At 42.0% G+C, this 26545-nt stretch overlaps 1 protein-coding gene across 1 annotated transcript in view; it reads right to left on the bottom strand.

The window, feature by feature from the left end:
- The window catches only part of GLB1 (galactosidase beta 1), an 85487-nt gene that overhangs the window by 10649 nt on the left and 48293 nt on the right, over positions 1 to 26545 (bottom strand). Inside the window, exons 11-15 of the mRNA XM_068558153.1 lie at positions 15417 to 15491; positions 12970 to 13059; positions 9437 to 9550; positions 7694 to 7825; positions 5520 to 5759 (exon numbers count right to left, since the gene is read on the bottom strand). Coding sequence (XP_068414254.1) covers positions 5520 to 5759; positions 7694 to 7825; positions 9437 to 9550; positions 12970 to 13059; positions 15417 to 15491 — 651 coding nt within the window. The remainder of the gene's footprint in view (positions 1 to 5519; positions 5760 to 7693; positions 7826 to 9436; positions 9551 to 12969; positions 13060 to 15416; positions 15492 to 26545) is intronic.

Genomic DNA, 26545 nt, shown 5'->3' with positions numbered 1-26545 from the left:
ATATATTCTAAAATCAAGTCCTTTGTCAGATATATGATTTGAAAACATTTTCTGCCAGTCTGTGGCTTGGATTTTCATTTTCTTAATAATGTTTTTTGAAGGGAAAACATTTTCAATTTTGATGAAGTCCAATTTATCCATTTTTTCCTTTAAGGATCATGTATTAGGTGTCAAATATAAGACATCTTTGCCTCACCCAAGATCATAAAGATTTTTCTCCTTCTTCCAGAAGTTTTATAGAGGAATTAAATTAGAAATCAAAAATAAGATATGCTTTGAAAAACGCACAAATATATGAAAATTAAACAACACACTTCTAAATAACCCATGGTTCAAAGAAGAGATAATAAGGGAAATTAGAAAATATTTCAAACAGAATGATAATGAAAATATATGTCCATAAACATGTAAAAAGCAAACATTATAAAAGGGCATTTATTAAACACATGCCATGTGCATCGTCTCTTCCAGTTTTTTTCCAGTATTTTTTTCCTCTTCTCCTTCAGAGTCAAACTTCTCAAGAAGAATGTTTATCTTCAAGTATCCGTATTTAGTCATGTGTTCATGTCCTCCCCCTACACTCCTCAGTAGAAGGCCATCTGGCTTGCAATGCTTCGCTCTGCTGGCTTAGCCCTTACTGAGGGTCCCCATGACCCCCTGGTGCTAAATCCAGCAGAGATGCTTCTGTCTTCATCTCACTTGTCCTCTTGGCAGCATAAATGTTGTTCTCCTCTCATTTTTTGGTCTCTCCTCCTCACTTTCTGTCATGTTTGTGTCTCTCAAAGATCAGCCTGAGGTCTTCCTTTCTTCCTTCTTCATCCTCTCTCCTTAGAGGACCTCGTCTATCCCATGTTTTCCACAACCATCCATACACAGATGATCTCATATGTATGTTCCCAGCCCAGATCCCTCCTCTGAATCCCCACCCATAAATCCAACAGCCTCCTTGTGTACCTTCTTTCCACTGTTCTCCAAGGCATTTCTAACTCAGCTGTCCACATCCAGACTCATGATTTTGCTCTTCCAGCCCAAGTCCTCTTCTGAAATTTCTTCTTTCAGTAAATGGTACCATCTATCCAGCTGCAAGCCTAGAACCTCAGAGTCATCTGATACGTCCTTCTCTTTAAATCCCTATATCCAATCTGTCATTACATCTTATTGATTTAACTTTATTCTTTTTTTTTTGGCTGCACCATGTGGCTTGCAGGATCTTAGCTCCCCGACCAGGGACTGAACCCACGCCCTTGGCAGTGAAAGTGCGGAGTCCTAACCCTGGACCACCAGGGAATTCCCGATTTAACTTCAAACATCTCTCATATAGTTGATGTCATCTCTATCTTGGCTCCCACCATTCCAGTCTCTCAATGAAACTATGGTCCAGCCTCCTAGACAGTTTCCCTGAATCCACATGTACCCTCAACCAACCCATCCTGGGGTCACAGAGGCTCATCACATCACAATCGTGCCACGTCTCTCTGCTGCTTCAGTGACTCTCAACAGAAAGACCAAACCTTAATATGGTTTAATTGGCCTGTCCTGATCTGGTCTCTACCCGCTTTCTAGCCTCTTCTCTGAACCACACTCCCTTTTCTCTGTGTTCCACACATTTCAGTCCTTTATCAGTTCCTCACACTGGCCACTTTCCCCTCTAACCACATGGCCTTTGCACATGCTGTCTCCTCTGCCTGGAGCATGTTTCCCTCCCCTTTCTGCCACGTTAATTCCTATTCAACACTCCTATCTCTGTCAAGCATCATGTCCACGGGTAAGGCTTCCCTGACCTCCCTGACAAGGTCAAATGCCCAATTATCATCAACCTCCATATCTCTTCTTAGCACCCATTGCAGCTGCAGTTCTATCATTTAATTTGGGTGATTATATGATTTGGGTTGGCTGCCCCAACAAGACTTTAAGTTCCATGAGGGCACGAACCATATCTGGTTTTTTTTTTTAAAGATTTTTTTTTCCTGAGCTCTGTTTTTTTTTTTTTTTTTAAAAGATGACATCTTTTTTTTTTTTTTTTTGATGACATCTTTTTAAAAAAAATTTATTTATTATTTTTATTTTTGGCTGTGTTGGGTCTTCGTTTCTGTGCGAGGGCTTTCTCTAGTTGCGGCGAGCGGGGGCCCCTCCTCATCGCGGTGCGCGGGCCTCTCACTATCGTGGCCTCTCTTGTTGCGGAGCACAGGCTCCAGACGCGCAGGCTCAGTAATTGTGGCTCACGGGCCTAGTTGCTCCGCGGCATGTGGGATCTTCCCAGACCAGGGCTCGAACCCGTGTCCCCTGCATTGGCAGGCAGATTCTCAACCACTGCGCCACCAGGGAAGCCCAAGAATGGAGATATTTTTGTTTTCTGTTTTTGTTTTTTTTTTTTCCTTTGGCCATGCCATGTGGCATGCAGGATCTTAGTTCCCCAACCAGGGATCGAACCTATGCCCCCTTTAGTGGAAGCGTGGAGTCCTAATCACTGGACTGCCACCGAATTCCCTGGAGATATCTTTGTTGAGGGATAAAAGGAGAATAATTTTGTCCTAAAGCCGGTTGCTTCTGGATGGGAAAAAAATAAGGGACAAATTAATATGGATACAGAAAGTATCCTTTTTTGGTAAAAAAAGGTACTTTGAGAAAAGAATTTTGTACGTTGTTAAGATCAATTAAGATTAGACTGAATTTAATTATCTAAATGAATTTTGTTATTGACAGTAAGCTGGTACAAGGTGGGAATCTGGCTTTCTCTCTGTTAAGAGAACAAAGTTTTCCTGGAATATTGAGCTGCTTTTGAAAACAGATGTAAGTTTCTTTATCTATCTAATCTTGAGTTTTCCAGAGGGCCCCTGAGGAATCTCAGAGAGAAATATTGATAAGAAATTTGAAGAATTCTAATGGAAAGCTACTGTTTTTCTTCTAACTATACGTCTGACCCCAATGTTTAGGATGGAAAAAAATGTTTAATGAAGTTGTCACAGAGTATAACTACTAATGATGTGTATCACTGCTGGCTTTAAGTTTACTGCTTAAAGCACATGTACAATGTTTGTGTGATGACTGGGTATAACTGATAAAATGTATAGCCTATAAAATGTTTCCCCATCAACATACTCTTCTGTACTTGTTTGTTATGTCTGATTAGTTTTCCCCCAATGTAGATGACTAGACAAATATATAAACAAAAAGTAGGCCTAGCACTGAGGGACATGAATGGACCCAGAGTAGGCAACTGAGCCACTATGGCAACTTGGAAAAATACATTGATTATCAATGTTTTCTATTTACAATTGAAAGGGGAAAATGATAGAAGAAATTTTCACATATTGAGGTATGGGGAAGTCATTCCGTCTTATACCTGATTTAATTTGAACTTTAGGCTAACCAAACAGCCTGTTTATGGCCTATTGAACATACACTGTACATCCGCTTTAACCATTGAGGAAAAAAATACATTCAGAGAATAGTACAAAAATACATTTTGGGGCTTCCCTGGTGGTGCAGTGGTTAAGAATCTGCCTGCCAATGCAGGGGACACGGGTTCAAGCCCTGGTCTGGGAAGATCCCACATGCCACGGAGCAACTAAGCCCGTGGGTCACAACTACTGAGCCTGTGCTCTAGAGCCTGCGAGCCACAACTACTGAGCCCGTGTGCCACAACTACTGAAGCCTGCACGCTTAGAGCCCATGCTCTGCCACAAGAGGCGCCACCGCAATGAGAAGCCCACGCACCACAATGAAGAGTAGCCCCCACTCACCACGACTAGAGAAAGCCCGCATGCAGCAACGAAGACCCAACGCAGCCAAAAGTAAATAAATAAAATGAATAAATTTATTTAAAAAGCTGATCTTCAAAAAAAAAATACATCTTGATTATTACCCTCATTGCAAGTATGTCTACTAATTTTCAAATGTTTGTCCAGGTCCTATGACAAGGCAATCAAAGACAGAGGCAATGTTTTCATAATACAAAATATTGATGCTAAGCTTGGAACACGAAATTATTTCCAACCCTGTGCCCATTCCCCAAATTAGGCAGGACTAGGCCCCATTTCAACAGGAAGTAGCCAGAGCAGTTGCTGCCCCGTTCCCTCAAAGATTTGGGGGAAATTGGAACAGAAATGGAACTAAAACCAAGTTCCTCTGCCAAGTTTATGATTAACCTCTCTATCCAAAACTTTATTCCCTTTCTTGTTCTATACCTGTCCCTCATCAAGACTGGGGAGTATCAAAGAAAAGGGGGGATTGAAATGGAGCAGGACCCTATTGCCCTTCCCCTCCCCATGTCCTCCACCTGCCTTTTGTCTTATAGAAAAACTTTAGCCAAAGGATAGGTTTAATGAGAGAAGTGGGAAAATACAGAAGCAAAGGAAAACAATCAAATAGGACAAAACAGTAACAGTTTAGTCATTAAGCGAAGTCAAGGACTTTAGTTCCTCCTCAAGGGCTATAGATAATATTCTGAGTCATGTTCTGTGAGCTGTCTTATAGATACTGAATCCCCCACCAGGTGGAAGAAGTTAACTACATGAGGCCCAGACTGTAGCCATCACATAAGCTGCCACAATTCAGAGAATTGGCCTCAAGGAAATGGTAACAAACCGACCCTGGAGTTGAAGATTAACTGTACTTAAAACAATCAAGATGAAGGTGGTCAGACCACCGCAGGACCAATTTCAATATGACTGTCAGGCTGACTGTGCTGTTTCTATATGTAGCCCCCTCCGTCCACCTGTAAAAGCTCTTGCCTGCTGATTGGGGGCGGGGGGGAGTCAGCCTTTGGGCAGGAGTCTGTCCTCCCCACCCCCAATTGCTGGCAACCAAAATAAAGCAAACTATCCTTTCCACCAGCCTTGCCTCTTTATTGGCTTTAGAGCAGCAAGCAACTGGACCCACTCTTGGTAACAGTGGCCACTAAAATATTTGTTGAGTGAATAACTGAGTCATGATAAGGGCATCTAGGATGAAAACAGGACTTGAAGTGGAGAAGACAATGGTGAAAGAAGACATGCTGATGTCTTCAAAGAATAAAGGAGAGTGAGCAGGCAGTAAAGTGGCCAAGGGAGAGCTGAGGATCGTACAGACAGTGGTGGATGCCCCCAGGGCACAGGGGCACTTTCACACGGAGGTGGGGGTGTTCTGAGAGTACAGAGTTAGGCACGAACAAGAGAAAACAGGTTCCCCAGAGATTCACCCCTTTGCCTGGGACAGATTTTCTTCAGGATAAAGAAGAAGGGCTCCTCCTAGGCACTTTCCAAGGGGACGATGATTTTTCTTAGAGGCAGGAGGAAGTTTCTAAAGGAAGTTGTCAGTCAATGAAAAAGGGGTAGATGGTGTACCTTCATGCTGACCATTGCATCTTCAAAGATCTGCCATGGTCCTGCTCCTGAGAAATGGGTAAACTTCCAAAGAAAACCCTCCACTCCCAGACTGTCACACAGCATCCCATTAGCAGCTCTTTTTGATTCTCGATCAGAGACTGAAAACCAGACGTCTGAGGCCTGAATTCAAACACTTCCCATGAAGACACATACCTTGGTCCATCCGGAAAACTGGATAAAGGTGTCCTGGGGCAAGTCTGGGATCCCACTGGGAACAGAGAAATTAGCCACATAAAAGGCCGGGAGTGTGTAGTCAGATGCGCTGTGGGCACAGCCGCTGTCATGGCCATCCCAGGTCCCCAGGTGGTTGCATACTGCATCCTCCATGTCCAGTGGGAAGATCTCCCAGTCGGTGAGGATTTTGGAAGCAAGGGTCAGGTTAGAAATAAGACCCTGTAAAGGAGAAACAGAGCAATGAGCTGGGGGTGGGGGTGGAGGGAGGCTTCAAGTGACTCTGTGTTCCAGCCCTGAATTCCTGGGAAAAGCAAACTGGGATATGACACACAAACAGTACATGCAGACTCAAACGGTGTGTACATCAAAGTGACAGATCTGGCTTGAGGCCAGAGCTTTTGATCCCAAATCCCCAATCTTCAGTGTTTGGTTCAGAGACGTTGCTAGAATGGAGGAAATGATGCAATTTGAGGATGAGAGAGTGAGTGGAGGGGGGGGATACAAAAGAACATCCAGCCCACTGTAAAAGGATAGAAAGGGCCGTGATGATGATGGGGAGCCTCAGACTCACTTTCTGAAGTTGCTCTATTTGTCCAGCAGGGGCAGGGGCCTGGGGCGTCCATGGCACCAGCCACTGCATCGAAGCCTTTGCTCATGGTTCATCTGGCTTTCTCTTCCCAGCCTTTTTTAAAAATAATTAATTAATTAATTAATTATTTTTTGGCTGTGTTGGGTCTTCATTGCTGTGCGCAGGCTATCTCTAGTTGCAGGGAGCGGGGGCTACTTTTCATTGTGGTGCGCGGGCTTCTCATTGTGGTGGCTTCTCTTATTGCGGAGCACGGGCTCTAGGTGCACGGGCTTCAGTAGTTGTGGCATGTGGGCTCAGTAGTTGTGGCTCGCGGGCTCTAGAGTGCAGGCTCAGCAGTTGTGGTGCACGGGTAAGTTGGTCTGCGGCATGTGGGATCTTCCCGGACCAGGGCTCGAACCTGTGTCCCCTGCATTGGCAGGCCGATTCTTAACCACCGTGCCACCAGGGAAGTCCCTCTTCCCAGCCTTTTATGAGGGGAACTTCTCCAACCCAGTGGGATCCCAAATTAGTCGCAGGATACTTCTCAATACCAAGCCTCAATTGTTCAATTAGTAATTCAATAAGCATTAACAAGGCAGCTGTGTGCCAGGCTCTTTGCTGGGTCCTGGGGACTTAGACACCTCATAAGAGTCCCCATCACTCTATAGGTCAGCGTGGCCTGTGACAGCCAAGCAGGAAGGCCACTAATTACAGCCTGAGCACAAGGACTGTAACAGGGACATTTCTACTGGAGACAAAAGTGGCCCCTGTATGGCTATTCCCTAAGAGTGTCATTGCCTTGCCTCCGAGGTGCCACCAGGAGGGTCAGGAAATAGCCGCAGACACCTGTCCTCTCCTAGAGTAGGTGGTGCCATCATTCCCTCAGTGAAGACTTCCCTCCTTTAGCAGATGGTGAGCTACCCATGGGGTAGCCTATATCTCAACATCCTTGCACCCCCCCAAAGCACCTCATGGAGCATGTGCACAGAGTATGAGCTTCACAAATGTTTGCTGAATAATGCTCTCAAAATATACATTAGAAAAACGTATTTGGACTAGACACCTAGGCACAGACTAACCAACAGAAGTGAGAGGCAGTGCACCAAGGGAAAGGCTCTCTGCAATTCAAGAGTTTGTCCTGGTTCATCCACATCCAGAAAACAGAGCAAACCAAATATTAAGCTGGCTTTGTTGGCAAGGGAGTGCCTTTTGCGAGCTCGGTGGGTTTTTTAAGCAAAGGAAAAGCACGGTGCAGTGGCTTTCTCCTCCTGTTTCTTACTAAAGGATGACTGAATTCAAACACAAAGGAAGGCTTCTGTTTGCAAAGCTCAACTTTCTCATCACCTGCAGAGGAAAACAGTTCTTCAAAATAACCCAACTTCTAGGTTGCAAAACAAATCAGGGTAGGTTCACTCATCAGATACGGAAAGGTGGGTGTGCTTTTAAAAATTACTTCTATGTGAACAGGGCTGGAGGGAAAGAGTGTATGTGGGAGAGTTTTAAAATGGATTTACAGAAACTTCCCTAGTGGCTTAGGCACAGGTCAACCTTTGAACCTCACTCCTTACAGGGAAGCTAGGCCTACCTTAAAATCGTTGATAGAACTGCCGTAGTTCACACGCCCCATGTTCTCCACCAGGAGGTCCAGGGTGGCTCCAGCTTTCCCTGTTATGTTCAGGGTGATCACAATATCTCGCTCAAGGACTCCGTGGGGGACCTGTTGGTTCAATGCCAAATGAGAATTAACTAGGGTGGGAGGGTCAGCAGAGAGGCAGCCCGCTCAGTTAATTCAGCACTCATTTTCCTGCCTGGAAGTGTCACCAGACTTGGGAGGAAATGCTCTGATGGCTCCTTTGCCCAAGTTACTGGCCAGATGCCCACATTCCTGAAATCACTGCTTTCTACACAAGAAGGTCAGCAGACTCAGCTCCCAGCAAGGACGGGGCAAGGCTGGTTTCCTTAGCTCTGGGATGTTTTGCTGTGTATCTATTTTTAAATTTTGTATTTATTATTATTTTTTATTTTTATCTTATTTTTTGTTTTTTTAGTTTTTGGCCCCACTGCACGGCACGTGGGATCTTAGTTCCCTGACCAGGGATCGAACCTGCGCCCCCTGCAGTGGAAGCTCGGAGTCCTAACCACTGGACCATCAGGAAAGTCCTTTATTTTTTAAATTTAATTTTTATTTTATATTGGGGTGTAGTTGATTTACAATATTGTGTTCGTTTTAGGTGTACAGCAAAGTGGTTCAGTTATACATACGTACATATGCATTCTTTTTCATATTCTTTTCCCATATAGGTTATAACAGAGTGTTGAGTAGCCTGTGTATCTATTTTTAACAGAAAGGGGATAGAGGCAAAAATTCCAGGGGAAGATTCCTAATACAGGAACCTCTTCACGTTCTCACGGCAAAAAGGCAGTCACAAAAAGTAGCTTCTGAACAACATGGAGAGAGGAGACAAAATCAGACAAGCGAGATAAAATCAGCAAGTTAGGTGGAGTAGTCTCACTTCAAAATACCTGATATGATGCATTAACCACAAAGATGAAATAATAGAATGAGGGGAAGCAACAGGTATTTTAGCAGCAACATATTCCTAGTTTTTTTAAATGCAAGATTTAAAAAAAGTGACCATAATTCACTAAGACAACCCCCAGATTGGAATTTTAGAAACAATTGCTGCCAGTATACACATAATGTCTTAGACACTTGCTGCCACTGAAATGAAAGCCGCTAATGACAACAGAATGGAAATATTTTCATTTAAAATTTTCTGAACAAATTTTCTTGGTTACGAAAAATCTCTTCATGTGTTTTTTCTCACATGTTCAGTGAGAGGAAGGGAAATCCTAAAATGTTATCTTTACTTTGCTACAAAACCGAAGTCTTTGTGTCCTTTAGCTCTAATTATCATGAACAATCCTACAGAATATAATTTCTCGTGTAATGAAGACCCAAAGTTAAATGAGTCATCTGGTGTGTACAAAACAGACCGTGCCCTCCAGGAGCAAAGAAGACATGGGTGACACACATGGTCAGTCAGAGGGGATGGCCCTGGACTGGGGCAACCAGGAAGCTTTCCGAGGAGGTGGGGCCATAAGCACAGCCCTGCGGTTCGGATGGGTGAGGGGGTGTATCTCAGGTAGATGGAGCACAGGTGAGGCTACGTCAGCAAGCAAGGGGCACAGCTAAGGGGCATCACGAGGAGGGGTAGAGCCTGAGGATGGAAAGGCAGCCACGGCCTTGATTGTCATGTTACCAAGTGCAACCCACAAACCCCCTCTCCCATGGGGGCAGACACACAAGTATAGAGAGAATTCTTACCCCATCCACAGAGACGTAGGCCCGATCGTGGACGCCATTGAAGGGCGAAGAGAGGGGTGTCGGGTCGCTGCAGTCTTGAGGAAGTGTTGTTCGGTACAGCACAAACCCAAAGTACTGGTTAGAGAAGGATGCAAGAAAAAGACATCACTCTTGCCATTCATGTTAGGAGAACTTGGTCACCCTCGATCTGTGTGAAAGTGACATTTCTAAAACCAGAGGAATGAAATGCTTCCCCAGCCTCGGCAAAAATTCCAGCTGAGAGAAGAGAACCGGCTTCAATCTTCGGGCCATAGAATAAAGCTATCACAGCAGCGAGCTGCAAGGAAGACTGAAGAGTGTTTTGTCAAACGTCACCTCCCCTCCCACAAGAGGGAACTGGATCCTGGAATGTGTTAAGTGATTTGCCCAGAATCACTCAGGGGGATCACATCATATATATCCCAAAGTTATTTCTGTCACCTCAAAAACCAGAACCAAAGACAACAACAACAAAAGGCAAACGGCGGGCTTCCCTGGTGCGCAGTGGTTGAGAGTCTGCCTGCTAATGCAGGGGACACGGGTTCGAGCCCTGGTCTGGGAGGATCCCACATGCCGCGGAGCAACTGGGCCGGTGAGCCACAACTACTGAGCCTGCGCATCTGGAGCCTGTGCTCTGCAGCGGGAGGGGCCGCGATAGTGAGAGGCCCGCGCACCGTGATGAGGAGTGGCCCCCGCTTGCCGCAACTGGAGAAAGCCCTCGCACAGAAACGAAGACCCAACACAGCCAAAAATTAATTAATTAATTTAAAAAAATAATAAATCTCCGCCGAATAAAACATAACTCTCAATTTAAAAAAAAAAAAAGAAAGGCAAACGGCAACAGAATGCTCGGTAAAACGTTCTCCAGATTCTTGGGCTAAATCCGCTCTAACATACAAAACAAGAGTCAATCAGAAACTGTTTAAAGTGGAGGCATGAGGGAAACCGATAGAGATGGGGGTGTAACCTGTCGCTAAGTCAGAAAGTACTTTGAGAGCTGGGATCCCTGGTCCCAAAGAGAGGCCCCAACCATCAGCCTCGGTTCGTGGCTTCCTGCTGTGGCCATTAGCTGGTGGAGGTGGATAAATCCTGAGTCATACAAGAGAGTCCAAATGGAAATCCAGCAGGGAACAGAGACAAAGTTCCCTACTCCTCGGGCCCCAAAAGCAAGAAAGTGCACCCCAGGCAAGTGGAGAGGTGACTTGCAGGAGTGGAAGGAAAACGCTAACACACATTCCTGTGTTGCAGGAAAGTGCTGAACTCAAGAAATGCTACTGCTGTCGCCAGCCAAACCTTCAAGTGCAAGGATGCCTCCCTCCCAGACCCCAAATCTCCATCTCTCTCTTGTTTTTATCTTTTGAAAGTACCAAAGTGGTGTGTCCTAGTTCAGAGGCCAAGGAAAACTTAGCCAGGGGTTTCCAGGAGGGGAGCAGAAGCTGAGATGCTCCCTGCAAAGGCAAAGCTGAGGCCTCCGGGGATGGGGTGGGGGGCAGCTGCAGGGGTACCAGGGCTGCACCCCACTCCCTGCAGCTGTGCCCGCCAAGGGGTTTGCTGGAAATAAATCTTCTATGAGCTTGTCCCAGATCTGAAACAGCCAGGGCCCAGGAGCCCCACCCGATCCGAGAGCACTGCCTTGGCCAAAGAGGAGAGAGCAGAAGGGGTCTGAGGAAGAACAAGGGCTGCCGGTGTCTACACATGAACCTGGGATTCACTTCCCAGGTTCCTACTGCTCTGTGTCGTGTCTTGTCTGATGTGCTCAGACCCTACTAGGTGGAGAAGACAGGTAGAGGAAGACATGGACGTACAGTCAGTGTGTGTTAGAACCAGAGAAAGAACCTACCCAACGTTAATAAAAAAGTGTGGGGTGGGGAGCTTAATTATTCATTTTTATTTATCACAAAGCAGTGCTGTTGGAGTGAAATCACAAGTATAACAATAGTAACTGGAGGCAAAATACGTTAAAGTGAGATCGGATGTGCTATTATTCCCTCTAGAAGGTGATCTCCCCGGGAAGTCAGAAAGGAGGGCCGAGATAACTTTCCATTTCAAAAAACGGGGCTGAGATCCTAAGTGATCAAACTGAACATTGAACCTAAGGCAAAAAGTGACCTCATGGGCATCCTGAAATGGTGCCCTGAGAAGAACACATCGCCACTGTCATGTTTGTGCCAAAAATGTTTCACTGAATCTAACCAGTGAGGGGCCGTATACAAAACTGGGCTGAGCTCTTCAGACATGTCCCTGTCATGAGAGAGAGAGAGAAAAAGACTCAGGAACCGTTTCAGATGAAAGAAGACAATGTGTGATCATGAACTGGAAACTGGACTGAAAAAAGTTAAGCTATAAAAGACACTGTTGGAATGACCAGGGATACCTGACTGTGGAATGTGTATTAGATAATAGGATTGTATCAATGCTAAATTTCTTTCTTTTTTAAAAAATAAATAAATTTATTTATTTATATTTTAAATTTTGGCTGTGTTGGGTCTTCGTTGCTGCGTGGGCTTTCTCTAGTTGTGGTGAGCTGGGGCTACTCTCTGTTGCAGTGCGCGGACTTGTTGCGGTGGCTTCTCGTTGCGGAGCACAGGCTCTAGGCACGCGGGCTCAGTAGCTGTGGCTCGCGGGCTTAGTTGCTCCGTGGCATGTGGGATCTTCCCGGATCAGGGCTCGAACCCGTGTCCCCTGCATTGGCAGGCGTATTCTTAACCACTGTGCCACCAGGGAAGTCCCAATGCTAAATTTCTTAAGGGTGATCATTATTTATGGTCGTGTAGGATAATGTCCTTCTTAAAAGTATATGCTGTAATATTTAAAGGTGAAGTGTCATGATGTTGACAACTACCTCAAACGGCTGAAAAAAAAAGCAGTTGACTGCGTATACACACAGAGAAAGATAAAGCAAGTGAAGTAACTGTTAACACTTGGTGAATCTAGGTGAAAGCTTTACGGGTGTTTGTTGTACTATTCTGACAAGTTTTCCAAAATAAAAAGTTGGGGAAAACTTTTACAATAAAGATGGGGCTGTGGCCTGGAGATTAAACACACAGACACACACACACACACACACACACACACGATGTACTCTGTTCTTGTTCTCTTCAAAAGCAGGAAAAAGAATCTCTAATAACCTAATCTATTAAGAACACAGTCCTTATACCTTTGAGCTAAGGACAAATAATTGTCTTTTTTGAGTAATAAAATAGTGGTTTTCCTCTGATAACTTATAAGAAAGATTAATTATGTCCTAAATATACTCAGTTTATAGCTTGTACAGAATTATGCTGAAGCAGGTTGAGCTACTACCTATCTGATAATAAGAAATGGGGGGAAAACACAGGAAAGATCAGCTCACCGTGTAGTACTTAGAACTAAAGAGAGCGTGGAGATCCATGGTTAATTTACGTGGGGTCTGATTTGTCTACTTACCGTTTTGGTCTCTGTGTTCAGAACAGGCAGTGCAGAAAGCACATTTTTGCAAGTAGAAAAAAGGTGAAGCATTACCTTTGAAGGCCTACCTGTTTCACCTGGATAAACGTCAAGGGATAAACGCTTTTTACGGGTCCAGAGGGACACAGTATGTTGAGAGCTTCCTCCACTGTCTTTAACTGAAAAGAAACAAAAGCAGCATTCACTCACTGTCACCCCTCCCTGGTAATCACAGTAGAGAATAACGTCATTGACCAAACCCCTAAATAAATTGAAATGGTTCAAATTTTACTTAGTGCTGTCCCCCAGTCACCTTCAATCAATTCCATCTATTCCTTAACTCTGGATGAAAATTAACAGATGATAAACTTAAAAATAGTTTCAACATACCTATTTGCATACCCAACCTCCTGTATATGAAAGGCCCTTAAAATGCATGAAAACCAAAGCTCCGTAAAGCCTTCCCACCACTCCCAATGAAGTAGCTCCGACTGTGCCCTCCTCTGAATTTGTCTGCAGCATATTTCCCACGCCTGTATCACTTTCCAGTTGTTTATACCACTGCTGTCCTTGCTGACCGTCAGCTCCTTAAGGGCAGGGTCTGTACTGTGCTTACCTCCAATGCCAGCACAAGGTAGACACTCAATTAATACTTATGATTGTGTATTCTTCCAGCTCATGGTGTTTATTCTGATGCAATAACAATGATAATGGCTATAAGTGCCTCACCAAACTCCAGGGGAGACATCACTTTACCCGCATACCTCACTGAATCCTCACAACACCGGGAAAGGCAGGCATTACTGTCCCTTTTCAGGAAAGAAGAAACGGGGCTCAGAGCAGCTCACTTGAATCAAGGCGCAGACAGGATTTGCAGTTAGGTTTGGCTCCAAACCCAGGGCTTTCCCTAATACGGTACTGGTCAGGAATTTTATAAACACTTTTCATGGTTACCTCGCCAATAGGCAGCATGGAAGAAAACAGTCTTAAGTACAATCCATCAGTTCAGCTGAGTGGGTGCTTTCCCACTTGGACAACTAAAGGAACTCAACTCATGGTGAAAGCTTTTATCCTATATAACTATGTTCTACTTAAACTTCATTTAGTTACATGCCGATTTGCTATCTTCAATTGTATATATTTAGTTTCTGGTCTCACAATTTTCCTTCCTGGTAAACAAAATGCGCTCTGGTACTAAGGTAGCTATGTTTTAGCAATGTTGTTGTTTGAAATATTTGCAGTTATTTTCTGTTGCATAAAAATAAAATTTTCACAGCTCTATAAAGACATAAACCGGGACTTCCCTGGTGGCACAGTGGTTAAGAATCTGCCTGCCAATGCAGGGGACACAGGTTTGATCCCTGGTCCAGGAAGATCCCACATGCCACGGAGCAACTAAGCCCGTGCACCACAACTACTGAAGCCCATGCGCCCTAGAGCCCGTGCTCCACAACAAGAGAAGCCACCGCAATGAGAAGGCCATGCTCCACCACGAAGAGTAGCCCCTGCTCGCCACAACTAGAGAAAGCTCATGCGCATCAGTGAAGACCCAACACAACTAAAAATAAAAAAATTTTTTAAAAAGACACAAACCAACCCTTTCCTTAAGTAGCAGTAGCAATGAACAAGTAGAAGGTACTCCCTTTACAAGTGTGATTAAAGTTTGGTTAATCTAAAGCAAGATTCCTATCAGGCAGAGAGACCACATTCTTTGTAGATCATAACACACGTATCCGACACTAGGTGGAAAATGTTACAAGAGCTCAACGAACCAATAATATATCAAAGGGCTTCATGAATGGAAAAATTATACAATCATGTTTGGTATTTTGCTTAAAGATAAAAACTTATGATGCTATTTTAGAATTATCAAGATTCTTAAGAAATATGTAACTTTTTTTTCCTTGTGAGTTAACCCATGTAGGAGTTAGGGATTATTAGAGGGGAAAACCTTGAAGACACAGATGGTTAAAACAAATTGATTTGGGCTTACGTCACTCCTATCAAATGAAACCTCGCTTCTTTGTCTCTTTCCCTAGAATAAAATGGTCTTCACTCATATTTATGATTCATTTCTAGCTTTCCCCCCTGATGTCCCAATTACCATATAAGCCACAAGCCACGAGGACATAATTTTGAGATGGAGGGGAGTGCATAATTGAGGGTTAATGCCTGTGGCTTTTGAGAACCCCCTGTGAGAAAGGTGAATTATAGAAAAGAACATCACCAGCCATAACAATAAGGCTGCACGTTATTCCCACAAGGGCTCCTAGTGCTGTTTTTGACGTGGATAATGGAACCAAAATGATGTAAGAATGCCCGCTCGTGCCCCATGTGCTCACCCTGTCAACATGCACACAGAGTCTCTCACCTCCCGTGTCCCCATTTTCCCGGACACATCATCCACCCCATCAGTCTCACAGAAAACAAGTTCACAGAAAAATAACGAACCGATTCCCCAGCATAACACTTTCACTCATAACTGCTGAACTCCACTTCCTCACTCTCAATGTTTCTGTCATTTTTTTTTCCTTACCTTTTTCAGACCAACTTTTCCATATGCAAACTTCGGTGTGGATGGAGGGATAGGGCCTTCCGGTACTTTTTCAAACTATAAACGATAGTGGAAAAAGACAGAAAGGAAAAACAGCCGTTAAACTCTCAGAAACATATCTATACAATTCATGTTTCAAAAGGAGGGTCAAAGAGCCAAACAACAGTGCCAGTGATTTTTGGAAAGGCAAAGGAACCAAAAACTCTCCCCAAAACAGAATCTAAGTGTATATCTTTGTATGTCTGTTCTTTAAGCTCCAGGAACCATTCAAATAATTATAGAACAAAAGACTTCAAACCGAAAGCAAAAACAAGTAGAGAGAATGAAGGTGACAACAGAATACTGAAGTGGAGGAGAAAAGGAAAAAGGTACATGGTAAAACAGACTCTGAAGGGAGGGAGTTTATATTATCAGTTTATATTGAGTTTTCATTGATTATCATACAGCAAAATTCTAATCTTCTGTCCAACTAATTAATATGTCAGAAAAGAAGTAGACAAATATGCCAAAATATTATACTTCTGAACCTTTATTTCTCCATAGTAATTTGTACTTTAATCATAGTTTTCAGAGCAGTCATAAACACTGCTTCTTATCCTACCTGTTTAGATGGACAAATTCAACATGGGAAGCTGCTCTTTTCCCAGTGTAATCCAATAGCTTCAATGGTGACCAACTTTTCTTTTCCCAAGATCTCTAATGTTTTCATTCATTTATCTAACAAGCTCTTAGAAAGTACTTTGGGGAATTCCCTGGCCAGAGTTTAGGACTCCACGCTTTTACTGCCAGGGCCCGGGTTCAGTCCCTGGTTGGGGAACTAAGATCCCACAAGCCGCGGCAAAAAAAAGGAAAGTACTTTGTGTCAGGTCTTATGCTTGGTACTAAGGATAATAACAGCCCCTAGTCCAGAGTGAGAATGTATAAACAAGTTATATTAGCAAACTAGGAGAAGTTGTGTCTTCAAGATTTCCACAGTATAATGTGGTGACAGAAAACAAAGTGTGACTAAATCTTCAGAGAGACGAATCAAAGACAAACCCCAGAGAAGGTAATGAGATGTGTCCTCATTTTCAGATGGATAAGGGCAGAGGGACCAGTTTGTGCAGAAGTCAGGAGCTGTAAACTGCACCTCCTGTAAAATTCTAGAATTTTATGTACCTTCATTTTAAGGCTAGAGACTCACATACAAGAAAGTGAGAATTGAATAGCACAGGGAACTATATTCAATATCTTGTAATAACCTATAATGGAAAAGAATCTGAAAAAGAATGAAAAAGTACTGAATCACTTTGCTGTACACCCCGAACCTGACACAACATTGTAAATTAACCACACTTCAATATTTTTAAAGTGGTACAAAAAAAAAGGGGGAGAATTGAGAGATGAGGCTTGATGAAAACAGGGGCAGAGTCATGGAAGGCATCCTGACCAGATCAGCATTTCAGAGAAACCACTCTGGAAGACAGACTAGAAAAGCCAGGTCTGTAGGAAATGAATAGACTAATGCCACAAGAGTACAGGTGACGCTTTAAAAGACTATCTATTTGGATTAGCAGATGCAAACTATTATATATAGGATGGATAAACAACAAGGTCCTACTGTATAGCACAGGGAACTATATTCAATATCTTGTGATAAACCATAATGGAAAAGAATATGAAAAAGAATATATATATATATATATATATATATATATATATATATATATATATATGTATAACTGAGTCACTTCTGCTGTAGCAGAAATTAACACAACGTTGTAAATCAACTATACTTCAATAAATTTTTTTAAAAAAGACTAACATTCATTAAGTAATATTCACATCGAAATCCTTAATAATCAGACATAAACACTGTGTCCACCAGCAACATGGGTCATCAAGAGACAGCTGTGTCTACCCACTGAGCTAATGTCATTCCAGCCATAAACCAAGATGGACAATCAATCAGCCAGTGTAGACTGGTCCTGGGTCAAGTTTCAAACTTCATTAAGCTTCTGAAGTACTGAAAATCACGATGGCCATCCTCTCATGTCCAGTCCCCGCCCAGCCTCACTACCACTCTCATGAAATTCTGAGATCCCCTCCAGTCATCAAGGTCCTCAACTACAACTTAATTTCTGCAGAATGACCCATCTTCAGAAAGTCAGCTGGACTCATCTTTGATGGAATCCCTATGAAGAACTGGAACAAAACTCTTTAAAAAATCGGTCTGAAATTCATTCAAAAGCATACAAAAATAAACTCACCACTGCCCCTCTCAGGAATTGCTACCAAGGAGGAGGGCGCTACCCTATAGTATTACGCTTCATCCTCGAGGTCAAGGTGTTAACCATGTCTGGTTGAGTTTTACCCACACCAAAGAGAATACATTTAAAAATGCAAATGTTACGAGCTTTGTCACGCCTTGAAGAGTCCTGTGCAAAGGGCTGCTTGGAGTCTTCACCGCTGAGCACAAGCTTGTGCAGCCTGCTGGGAAATTCCCATCTCTGGGAGTCCATGTAATTGAAAGAGACTGTCCATCTCCACCCAGCTTACTCTTTTTTTTTTTTTTAATGTGGGATCTTCCCGGACCAGGGCTCGAACCCATGTCCCCTGCATTAGCAGGTGGATTCTTAACCACTGCGCCACCAGGGAAGCCCCACCCAGCTTACTCTTGAGATGAACTAAAGAAGAGACCCATTTGACTTTTTAAGCCTTTGGTGAAGGAAAGAGGCAGGAAGAGCTATATATGGGGGTATTTATGATCCCATTTCTTTTCCTCGACGCAGACAAATACTTTGAATACCATCTAACAAACCATCGAAGTGAACATCTACAAAGGCTCATAAGAAAGAGCTCACTTTTAAAGTCGTTCATTTCTCTCTTCCAAACCTGAAATATCAAAAAAGAGAAGTGGGGAAAGATGACCACATGTTAAGCTGCAATCTCTCATAAGCTACTGAATTACATTAATTTCTGAAGACTCTGTCTCCTTCATGGGTTCATTTTACTGTGGCCACTGGTTAAATGCTTGGGATCCTCTGGGTTTGTCTTTTGCTTGGCCCGCTGCCCTTCTCACTCAGCTTCTGCGTGCAATCTCAACCTCTCCTGGACTTCAGCCTCCACCTCCACAATGACTGCAGAATCCGTGCCTAACGGATTCTTCCTGGAGCTTCTCACTCTTAAGTGAGATGCTTGCCAGACAGACACCTCCACCTGGATGTCCTCAGACGCATCCTGAGCTCAACTTGCTTCTCCCTCCCCCTTCCCACCTGCGCCTTCTCTGCAACCCTCTATGTTAGCTGCTGACCCCAATACCCATCTAGTTATCCAACCAAGGTTGTAACCTGGACAAATCAATGACTCCTCATTCTTCCTCACACCGGCATTCAGCCAGTTGCCAAATTCCACCAGTTTTACCTCCTGAATATTTTTCAAATCAACTGCTTCCTCTCCACTCCCCATTGGCCCTGCCATCATCTAATTCCTAGGTTACTGCAGCAGCTGCTGAACTCATCTTCTGCAGCCAGAAGTGCCCCCAAGGGAGGGTCCTAGCAGTGCGTTCTCATGGTCATAGGTTTTTGCAAAATTTGCAGAAGTAATGCAGTTTAACCACAAAAGGCTAAGACCCTCGCCTCTTTCTGCTCCAGCTTTCCTGTGTTAAACATCCTCTTGGGTCAGGAGGCTTTAGAGTGGCTACAGGCATCTTTGAGATTCAACCAAAGGAGAGCTGAGGTGGGGATTTATTTAATTTGGGTGTAGAATATATTTACAAGGTTCACTGTCACTCCTATGAGTAGGTAAATTATTGCTAACAGATTATGCTGACTCGCAATATGATCGTGCTCTAAGGCATCCAGCTCCAGAAATATGTGGTTTGTGGAGGGGAAACAGGGTTTAAAATGTTATGGGGCCAGATCATCAAAAAATCTACAAAAAAAAAAAAATCTACAAACAATAAATGCTGGAAAGAGTGTGGAGAAAAGGGAACCCTCTTGCACTGTTCTTGGGAACGTAAATTGATACAGCCACTATGGAGAACAGTATGGAGGTTCCTTAAAAAACTAAAAATAGAACAACTACCATACAACCTAGCAATCCAACTACTGGGCATATACCCTGAGAAAACCATAATTCAAAAAGAGTCATGTATCACAATGTTCACTACAGCTCTATTTACAATAGCCAGGACATGGAAGCAACCTAAGTGTCCATCAACAGATGAATGGATAAAGAAGATGTGGCACATATATACAATGGAATATTACTCAGCCATAAAAAGAAACGAAGCTGAGTTATTTGTAGTGAGGTGGATGGACCTAGAGTCTGTCATACAGAGTGAAGTAAGTCAGAAAGAGAAAAACAAATACCGTATGCTAACACATTTATATGGAATCTAAAAAACAAACAAACAAAAATGGTCATGAAGAACCTAGGGGCAAGACGGGAATAAAGACACAGACCTACTAGAGAATGGACTTGAGGATACGGGGAGGGGGAAGGGTGAGCTGGGACAAAGTGAGAGAGTGGCATGGACATATATACACTACCAAATGTAAAATAGATAGCTAGTGGGAAGCAGCCGCATAGCACAGGGAGATCAGCTCAGTGCTTTGTGACCACCTAGAGGGGTGGGATAGAGAGGGTGGGAGGGAGGGAGATGCAAGAGGGAAGAGATATGGGGATATATGTATATGTATAACTGATTCACTTTGTTATAAAGCAGAAACTAACACACCATTGTAAAGCAGTTATACTCCAATAAAGATGTTAAAAAAAAAAAAATGTTATGGGGCCAGGACCTGTCTACAGAAATTTCTTCCAAATATTACAGCTCATGCATGAAAGAATTTGAGAGAGATTTCCCCAGTTTAGATAACAATCCTAAATATTCATATAATGCTATCAGCAACAAAATGAGAAGCTTTTCTGTTTTTCTAAACTATCAATACTAAAAAACAAATTTCAATCAGTCACACTTGAGAAAGATTGCCAGTCTCTCTAGAGAAGATTACAAACATTGTTGTCATCCGAAGAGACAATAAAACAGCATGCAGCCAAAAGAATATAAGGAAAGAAGGATGGCAGAGGTGTTTCAGTTAATAAAGCCAAAATATGTTTTTAAGTTTTGTGATGTTTGCAATTATTTTAATTTAAAAAATTTTAAAATTTGTAATGATTTTTAAACAATTTTTATTGGGGTAAAGTTGATTAATATTGTGTTAATTTCAGGTGTACAGCAAAGTGAATCAGTTATACATATACATATATCCACCTTTTTTTCTTTTTAGATTCTTTTCCCATATAGGCCATTACGGAGTATTGAGTAGAGTTCCCTGTGCCATACAGCAGGTTCTTATTAGTTATCTATATTATATACAGTAGTGGGTATATGTCAATCCCAATCTCCCAATTTATCCCTCCCTCCACTTATCCCCTGGTAACGGTAAGTTGGTAATGATTTTTTTTTTTTACTCATTTAAATATACATTCGCTTTTGGTGCCTCACTCAGTACCCTTTCTGAAATGCCTATCTGACTATGTCACATGGTGTATTCAGCAGCATTAATGTTCCTGGTGAAGGAGGAGATAGCATCACCTGTACCTTAAGGAGAAAGCATGGCAGTGTTGGTTCCCACTAGATGGGGAGAAGAGACCAGGGTGTAAATAGAGAAGTGCAGATAATTAAAGGTCCAGTTGAGGTTGGAAGTACAAATCCCTGTTCCAACCAGTGCACACTGAAGTTCACAGTCCTCCTGCCTGGTTTCAGGGCCAGAGTGTGACAGCAGAATGGTCCAGGCCGGTGGATTGTGGAGCAGGGGCCCTTGAACAGCAGCAGAGAGGGCTACGGAGGGTGATGGTGAAAGACTCTAACAGCCATCAATCCTAAGAGCCAGGGAAGGTCAAGAAAATGTGAGGGGTTACAGGAGTGGGGCAGGGGGCAGAAAGAAGTAGCTAAATATATGGGAGAATAAAAACGTGAGGTTATGATGAGGCCAAAGATTAGATGATATTTTGTGCAAGAAAAGCACATGTAAATATCTGCTTTTAAATTTGACTTGGATTTTTCTTCTATGTTAAGCATAGAAAAGCTCATTATTTCAGAAAGAAAATGATTCTAAAAATAAACCTGCCAGCAACACCACTGAGAGGTATATACCCAAAGGAATCGAAAGCAGGGACTTGAACAGATACTTGTGCCCCAATGTTCAATGCAGCATCATTCAAAATAGCCAAAAGATGGAAACAACCCAAGTGTCCATCAAGAGATGCATGAGGTGAATAGATAAACAAACTGTGGTATACAAGTCGTCCCTCTGTATCTGCAGACTATTGATTTCAGGACCCCCACAGATACCAACATTCCAGGATGCTCAAGGGACTTGAGTACATCTGCATATGTTCCATGCACATTCTCTCATATATTTCACATCAGCCCTACATTACTTATAATACCTAATATAGTGTAAATGCTATGTAAATAGTTGTAAATACAATGTAAATGTTATGTAAAAAACTGCCTGCGTGCAACAGACTCAAGTTTTGCTTTTTTGAAACTTTCTGTAATTTTTTTTTTTAATATTTTCAATCTGTAGTTGGTTGAGTCTGTGGATGTGGGACCCACAGACGTGGAGGGCTGCCTGTATATATACAATGAAGTATTATTCACCCATGAAAAGAAATGAACTTCTGATACATGCTATAACATGAACCTTGAAAACATTATGCTAAGTGAAATAAGTCAGACACAAAAGGAAAATATTGTATGGTTCCACTTTTGTGAAACATCTACAATATGCAAATTCACAGAGGCAGAAAGTAGACTAGCGCTTACCGGTGGCTGAAAGGAAGGGGAAATGGGGAGTTATTGCATAATAGTTAGTGTTTCTGTCTGGGTGGATGAAAAGATTTTGTAAATAGATAATGGTGATGGTTACACAACATTATGAATGTAATTAATGCCACTGAATTGTACACTTAAAAATGGTTAAAATGGCAAATTTTATGTTATATATATTTTATCACAATTAAAAAAATTAACATACAAATCCCACTGAATTGTGTACTTTAAATGGATGAAGTCTATGGTATGTGACTTATATCTAAATAAATCTGTTTAAAAATAAACAAACCTGAAGTGGTTTGTGAGATGAGGCAACAGACTGTAAAAGAAATAAGTCCACAGGCACTACAATAAAATCAAAGAAATCAGTAATTTAAAAAGGGAAGTACAATGGAATATTCATGTACAATTTAAAGAGACCAAAAAATTAAATATAGTGTATGTGGATGCATGCATTTGTGGTAAAAAATCACAAAAATGTGTGTGAAGGATAAATACTATTCCTCCTCCTCCCTCTGAGAAGGGAGGAGAAGAAACAGGAAATAAACCCAGCTTTATCTGTGATGTATTATTTTCTTAAAAAATCAGAAGCAAAGATTTCATAATAACCTGTGTTAAATCTAGGTACCAGGTACATGGATGTGTGTGACATTATTTTATATATTTAACATTTTTTAAGTAGGTTATATTTTAAAGACAAATATATAATCATAATATTTCTCATAAAGAAATAAAAGACGACTTTGATAATGATATTAGTATTAGAAACATAGAATATTTGGGAATAAACATATTAAGAAATGGACAGGGACTATTTTAAGAAAACTTTAAAACAAGAAGCACATCAGAGAAGACTTGAACAGGTAGAAAGGCATTTTCTTAGCTAAGACTCAATATTGTAAATATCACCCCTAATTTGATGTATAAACTTAAAACATCAACAGGTATCTCGAGTTTTTGTTTTGTTTTGAAGTTGATAGAATAATACAAAAGTTTACATAGAAAAGTAAACTTGCAGGAATAGCCAGGGAAATACTGAAAGACTAAAGATGGAAGACTAGTCCTACCAGATAATAAAACATTGTAAAGGTAACAATTAAAACAGTTTGGTATTGATAAAAGAGAAAAAAAAAATCAATAACATAAAAGAAAGTGTTCAAAAATAGACCCAAATACTTATGGAAATTAAGTAGGTGACAAAATGGGCACATCAAACCAGTGGCAAAATAATGGATAAGTCAATAAAAAGGGCTGGGATAACTGTCTAGTCATTTAAGAGATGAATAAAGCTAAGTCTCTAACTCACTCCTAATAACAGCAACAACAACAAAAATTCCATGCACATCAGCACTTAAATGTAAAATATGAAATCATAACAATTTTCAACACACTAAGAGAATTTATTTATACTACTACAGTGGGGAAGCAGCCATAAAGGAGGGAAGTAACATATTTGACTACATAAAAACGCAGGATTATTTTTTACAGGAAAAAAAAAGAACCCTCCCCAAACTGTGAAAAATGAAAAATGCCACAATAACAAAACCCTTGCAAATTACAAAAAGAACAAATAGCCCAACAGAAAAACTATGAAAAAACCTGAACAAATAGTTCATAGAAAAAGTAACATAAATGGACAATTTATACATGAAAGGGTGTACAACTCTAAGTACTCATTACTAAAGAAATGTAGTGCTTACTCTTAAAACTATCCTTTTACATATCAAATGGCAAGGTCAAAAAGTCTGATAATTCACAGTATTGGTAAAAGTGTGGGGAAATAAGACTCAGCTGATACAATTTCATTGAAGGGCCATTTGTAATATATTTCAAGAAAATTTCGGGGACTTCCCTGGTGGTCCAGTGGCTAAGTCTCCATGCTCCCAATGCAGGGGGCCCAGGTTCCATCCCTGGTCAGGGAACTAGATCCCGCATGCTGCAACTAAAAATCCCACATGCTGCAACTAAGACCTGGCACAGCCAAATAAATAAATAAATATTAAAAAAAAAAAAGAAAAAGAAAAAAGAAAATTTCCTGTAGCTCTCCTTGAACTGTACATGAGATGTCATTTAAAAGTTGAGGGTTTCCCTGGTGGCGTAGTGGTTAAGGATCTGCCTGCCAATGCAGGGGACACGGGTTCGAGCCCTGGTCTGGGAAGATCCCACATGCCGCGGAGCAACTAGGCCCGTGAGCCGCAACTACTGAGCCTGCGCGTCTGGAGCCTGTGCTCCACAACAAGAGAGGCCGCGACAGTGAGAGGCCCACGCACCGCGATGAAGAGTGGCCCCCGCTTGCCACAACTGGAGAAAGCCCTCGCACAGAAACGAAGACCCAACACAGCCAAAAATAAATAAATAAATAAATTAATTAAAAAAAAAAAAAAAAGAGTTTAAAAAAAAGAAGTTGAAAATAATCTAAATGCCCATCAATTAGAAATGGATTACGTAAATGGCAGTAAATCTAAATAGCACAATAGCATGTAGCCATTACAGAGAATGAGATCATTTAGGTTAAGATGGTACACTAAACATAACATCTAATTTCATTCTTTCCCAAAAGAATGCCAGTAAACATCTCAGTAAACAGATTTTTGTTTAAGACATAAATACACAGAACTGAAGAACAGAAGAGGAAACAACAGCAACAAAATTCTGGAAGCTGGAAAATGGACAAATGAATGGCAAATCAGTAGTAAGAAAGCCAAATCCTAATCCAGAATGGGAGAAAACTAAGAACCAATTCAATCTGACTGCAAAATTACCAAAAGGCTCAAAATTGGAAGCACCAGATCCTTCTGAACTGGGAGGTACAGGTGCTAAATAAGGAGGATTGGGTGAAAGCTATTTGTAAAGCAGCATGATCCTCAGATTTCTTTCCCTTCTCCAAGCCAAAGGTTCTCAAACTCTAGCGCATGTCAGAATCACCCAGGGGTCTGTAAAATCTTGGATTGCTGACCCTATCCACAGAGTTTCTGATTCAGTAGAATTTGCATTTCCATCAAGTACTTAGGTGGTTCTGATGCTCCGGTATTTGAGAAACACTACTCTGTGCAATGCCCCCTCCCACCTGGGACCAGAGATTTTTTCTCCAGAGAGGGGAAAACATGGTCTTTGTTTTCATGGTTAACCTGCAGCATCGAGGACATTTTAAAAGGGGAGAATGTGATCATGCACGTAGTAAAAAGTAACTACCCCCCCACCCCACCCAGCCCCAACTCTGCCCCAGGGCGCAGAATGCTGGCAACCAGCCCCTTACTCCAGGCAGGACATTCGAAGACATCTTTCTTGGAAATCTTAGCCATAGAGAAAACATCTAAAAATACTGATACCTTGTAATTTTATATAATTAAACAAACTTAGGTCAGAAAGGAAAAAAAGCAACCTCTAAAAATAAAAAACCAGTAAAGGAAATAAATGAACCTGTTTATTTGATTAGTGGTATAACCAAAGGCTACCTGTGATTACAATGAACATTGCCCGTCATAAATAAAGCCCTGAGTGTAGGGGGATGTGGCGGTTTTAATGACATGCCCACAAATTCTCTGATACTCTTCCCCTCAATAAGTGGAACTTAATTCCCCTGAATATGGCCCGGACTTAGTAACTGGCTTCTAGTGGAAAGAATATGGAAAAAGGGATGGGATGTCATTCTGTGTTTGGGTAATAAAAAGACTGCAGCTTTCATCTGGAGGTGCCCACTCTCTCACGGATCATTCACTGTGGGGGAAGCCACATCATGGGCAGCCTCATGGAGAGTCCCACGTGGCAAAGAACTTTAGTGACCTGCACACAGCCCTGTGAGATGGACCCTTCAAAGGGGAACCCTACTACACTGTTGGTGGGAATGTAGGTTGTTGCAGCCACTATGGAGAAGAATAAGGAGGTTCCTCAAAAAACTGAAAATAGAGTTGCCATATGATCCTGCAATCCCACTCCTGGGCATATATCCAGAGAAAACCATAATTCAAAAAGATACATGCACCCCTATGTTCATAGCAACCCTATTCACAATAGCCAAGACATGGAAGCAACCAAAATGTCCATCGACAGATGAATGGGTAAAGAAGATGTGGTATGTATATACAATGGAATATTACTCAGCCATAAAAAAAGGAAGTTATGCCATTGGCAGCAACATGGATGGACCTAGAGATGATCATACTAAGTGAAGTAAGTCAGACAAAGACAAATAACATATGATATCATTTATATGTGGAATCTAAAATATGACACAAATGAACTTATTTATGAAACAGAAACAGACTCACAGACATAGAAAACAAAC

This window comes from Eschrichtius robustus, chromosome 12 (assembly GCF_028021215.1).
Source record: "Eschrichtius robustus isolate mEscRob2 chromosome 12, mEscRob2.pri, whole genome shotgun sequence".
Taxonomy (NCBI): domain Eukaryota; kingdom Metazoa; phylum Chordata; class Mammalia; order Artiodactyla; family Eschrichtiidae; genus Eschrichtius; species Eschrichtius robustus.
This window is presented reverse-complemented; position numbering and strand designations above follow the sequence as displayed.